The sequence below is a fragment of the Lipotes vexillifer genome, unplaced genomic scaffold, assembly GCF_000442215.2.
Source record: "Lipotes vexillifer unplaced genomic scaffold, Lipotes_vexillifer_v1.1 scaffold100, whole genome shotgun sequence".
In the NCBI taxonomy this organism is placed as follows: domain Eukaryota; kingdom Metazoa; phylum Chordata; class Mammalia; order Artiodactyla; family Lipotidae; genus Lipotes; species Lipotes vexillifer.
In genome coordinates this window covers 852,790-855,920 of record NW_006774075.1, presented here as the reverse complement: position 1 = coordinate 855,920, position 3,131 = coordinate 852,790, and the positions used below count along the sequence as shown (strand labels likewise).

The following is a 3,131-nucleotide window of genomic DNA, read 5'->3' as shown; positions in this document are numbered from 1 at the left end:
TACATTAAACTTAGTAGAATAGGAGATTAAATGAATAGTGCTTTAGAATCATTTTTAGATACCTGGGGAATTTTTTTTTCAGGTGAGTAATTATCAAGTAAAAGACTGAGTTGATTTTAAAAATATATGGGGTTTAAAATTTTATAAAAACATGTATATTCACAAATATATGTCCACATGAACATCACTCTGGAACTTGGAAGGGTTAAATCCGACCTCTGTGGTGTTATGGGAAGTGTTTTCTGGCGTTGTCTAGTACCTTGAGTATGTTATGGATTCAATATGTAGTGTCATCATAAAACAGTTGAACCTGCATTAGCCCTCATTGTCTCAGGCTAGAAGCTGAAAAATTCAAGGAATGAAAAAGCTCAAGAAATGAATATTTCTGCTAATAGCATGTCGGTATTTTTCCCTTACTCCATGGACATTCTTGATCTCAAAGGCAAACTGCACAACCCAGGGTACTAGGGTTGGAATCCAGTGTTTATTGAAAAAGGCACCCTAAGGCAGTTGCAGAGGAAATGCTACATGTATGAAAAAAAAAAAAAAGGGTAGCCGGGAAACTAAGCTGATCTGGGCAAAGCGGCAGCGACTGTTTTTACTAACACTTGTTTTCTGAGAGCCTATGAGAGAAATGGAAATAATTAGAAGGACCCTGAAAGGGTGGTATTTTGTTGCTTTTTCTCCTTATATGGAGCAAAGTAAACTGCAGTAACACTTCTCGGGAGCTGGTATTCCCTACTGCCACAGGGACAGCAGATTTCTGGGTAGAGGAGTTTGTTTATACCTTAACAAATACAGGGTGTTTTGTTGATTAAATAAGCAAAAAAAAAAAAAAAAAAGAAAGAAAGAAAGAAAGAAAGAAAGCATGCCCCATTCTCTGTTTTCAAACACTTCCCCCAATTAGAAAATGTCTCATAAAAATCCATCATGTGATAAGATCTTGCTTTAGTCCCAAACCAAGTCCACTTGGATGTCTTCAAATCTGAGTCCTGAGGGAGTCCACATTTTAGCTAAGAATGTAGTTACTCTGTCATGAAACAGAGAGCTTTGCCACTTGCTTGTTTTGGAAGGAAAATAAATTAAAAAAAGATTGCAGGGGATTTTAGTTATTATATGGCCAAGGCTCCATTTAGAGTCGGTGGCATTCAAAGCTGGCTTTAGTCACAGCATGATGCTCCAAAAGTCCAAGTGTTTCCTTTCTTCCTTTCTTTCCGTTTTTTTTTTTTTTTTTTTTTTTTAAGCGTTACTTCACTGAGGCAGAGGGCTGCCTTTGAGTGACGTCACGAGTTTGAGCAGCTAGCAGCACAGGAGAAGGGAGGCTGGGTGAGTGACAGCCCAGCCTACTTTTTAATAGCTTTGTCATGTGACTGGGGACTGTAGTAAGACAGGTGCCTTCAGTTCACTCTCAGTAAGGGGCTGGTTGCCTGCATGAGTGTGTGCTCTGTGTCACTGTGGATTGGAGTTGAAACAGCTTGACTGGCGTCATTCAGGAGCTGGATGGCGTGGGACATGTGCAACCAGGACTCTGTATGGAGTGACATCGAGGTGAGGTGGGGCTGGGCTCAGCACTGCAGCCAGGACGGAAGCTTCCCTCGCAATGCAATTATTCCTGTAAGAGGGGGAAGGGCTTGGGCTTGGGCGAGGAGAGGAGGCAGCAAAGTAGCCCCGGCAGGAGCTTTGGGAAGGGAATCTCAATCTTATCTTAACTCCAATAAGTTTGCTATTTTAAGGTGGCTCTGAGATACCGTGAACAAATCAAAGCTTAGCTGCTGTCATCAGGATCTGTTGCAGTTAGAAACTCTTTCCATGTGCCTTTGGCTCTGTTTCTACTCATATGCAATATTTATGCCCTAAGATATTGATATGAATCAGAAGCTGAAGTCTTTCCAGTGGTGTTTAGTGGCCTGGTTGGAAAAATGCCATTTCTATTTATAATAAGATGAAGATAAAAGTATTAAAATAGATGGGCTCAAATCTAGTCAGTTTTGACTCTTCATCAGAGAACTCACAGAATCCTAAATAATCCTGCTGGGCTATTTCAGATTGCTTTTCCCACAGAACACAAAACAACAAAGCTGTTTCCTTTAAGACTCCTCTATGTGGTTGAAAGCTTTGGCCAGCAAAGAAAAAACAAACAAAAAAAAGCCTTACAGTGCAAGGTTTTCCATCAGCGTCAGTGGCAGGGAAGCCAATGGTTAAATCTCTCTGTACCACGGAGAGCTGCTTGAAGCCGGAGAGAGAATACAGTTTATGCAGGACTGTGTGTGGAGCTGCTCACTGCTTGTGTAAAAATAGATGGCAATACATCAATTCCACAGTCTCTGCTGGCTGCAATTCATACAGGGGGGAAAAAAGCGAGCCGGTTTCCTCGTAATCTCTGGAGTCTAGAGTGACTAGCGGGGCGGGGGGCGGGGGGGGACAGAGGACCGCGGCATGTTCGCATTCAACACAATGGAATGTTCTCGGGAAGTTTGGCCAACTTGGGAAACAAGCAAAACTTTCTGTGGACTCTGGTGAGATGGACCCGAATTGAATTGCAGGGAGGATCTGAGCAGCTAACAATGAATCTGGCAAAGGGCTGGGAGAGCTTCCTCTGGGAAGCTAGGGGCACGTAGGGTAAGGGGAGGATCAAGGGCTACACGTGATTTGATTAAATAAGATGTCCATGTGGTGCTGCGATACACATCTAAAGTGAAAATAATTTGGCCAAGGCCGTCTGCGAATGCATTTTTCCTCTCTAGTGAGGCATGCCCTGGATTCTTAACTCTTTGCTGGGCTTGCAAATGCTGGCTCCGTTTGCCCTCTCTTGCCTTGGCAGATGCATATTTGCGGATTGTAATGTAGCCTGTTCTTATCTTGTTGTGATTTCTTGGTAAGGTGGAAGAGTTATGGATAATTCATACGTCCTGCAGCTCTTACGGGTCAGGGTTCTTAGTGGCTTCAGAGTCCTAATTGTCTTCGAGTAGCTGGAGTATCCTGCGGGCGGTTGTCTGGCTGGCACTGTGGGTCTCAGCTGCTGCAGTTTCATTTTTCCATCATGTATTCTTCCTGATGCTGCTAGGAGTTGATTGAAGAACTAGATCATATGGAAATAGGGAAGATTTACTTTCCTCATTGGCATAGATCGG

General features: G+C 43.0%; 1 protein-coding gene across 1 annotated transcript in view; it reads left to right on the top strand.

The window, feature by feature from the left end:
- Nucleotides 1-1,410: 1,410 nt before the first annotated feature.
- Nucleotides 1,411-3,131, top strand: part of PPARGC1A (PPARG coactivator 1 alpha) — a 94,070-nt gene continuing 92,349 nt past the window's right edge. Inside the window, exon 1 of the mRNA XM_007448795.1 lies at nucleotides 1,411-1,548. Within this exon, the coding sequence (XP_007448857.1) occupies nucleotides 1,501-1,548 (48 nt within the window). The 5' untranslated portion in view covers nucleotides 1,411-1,500. The remainder of the gene's footprint in view (nucleotides 1,549-3,131) is intronic.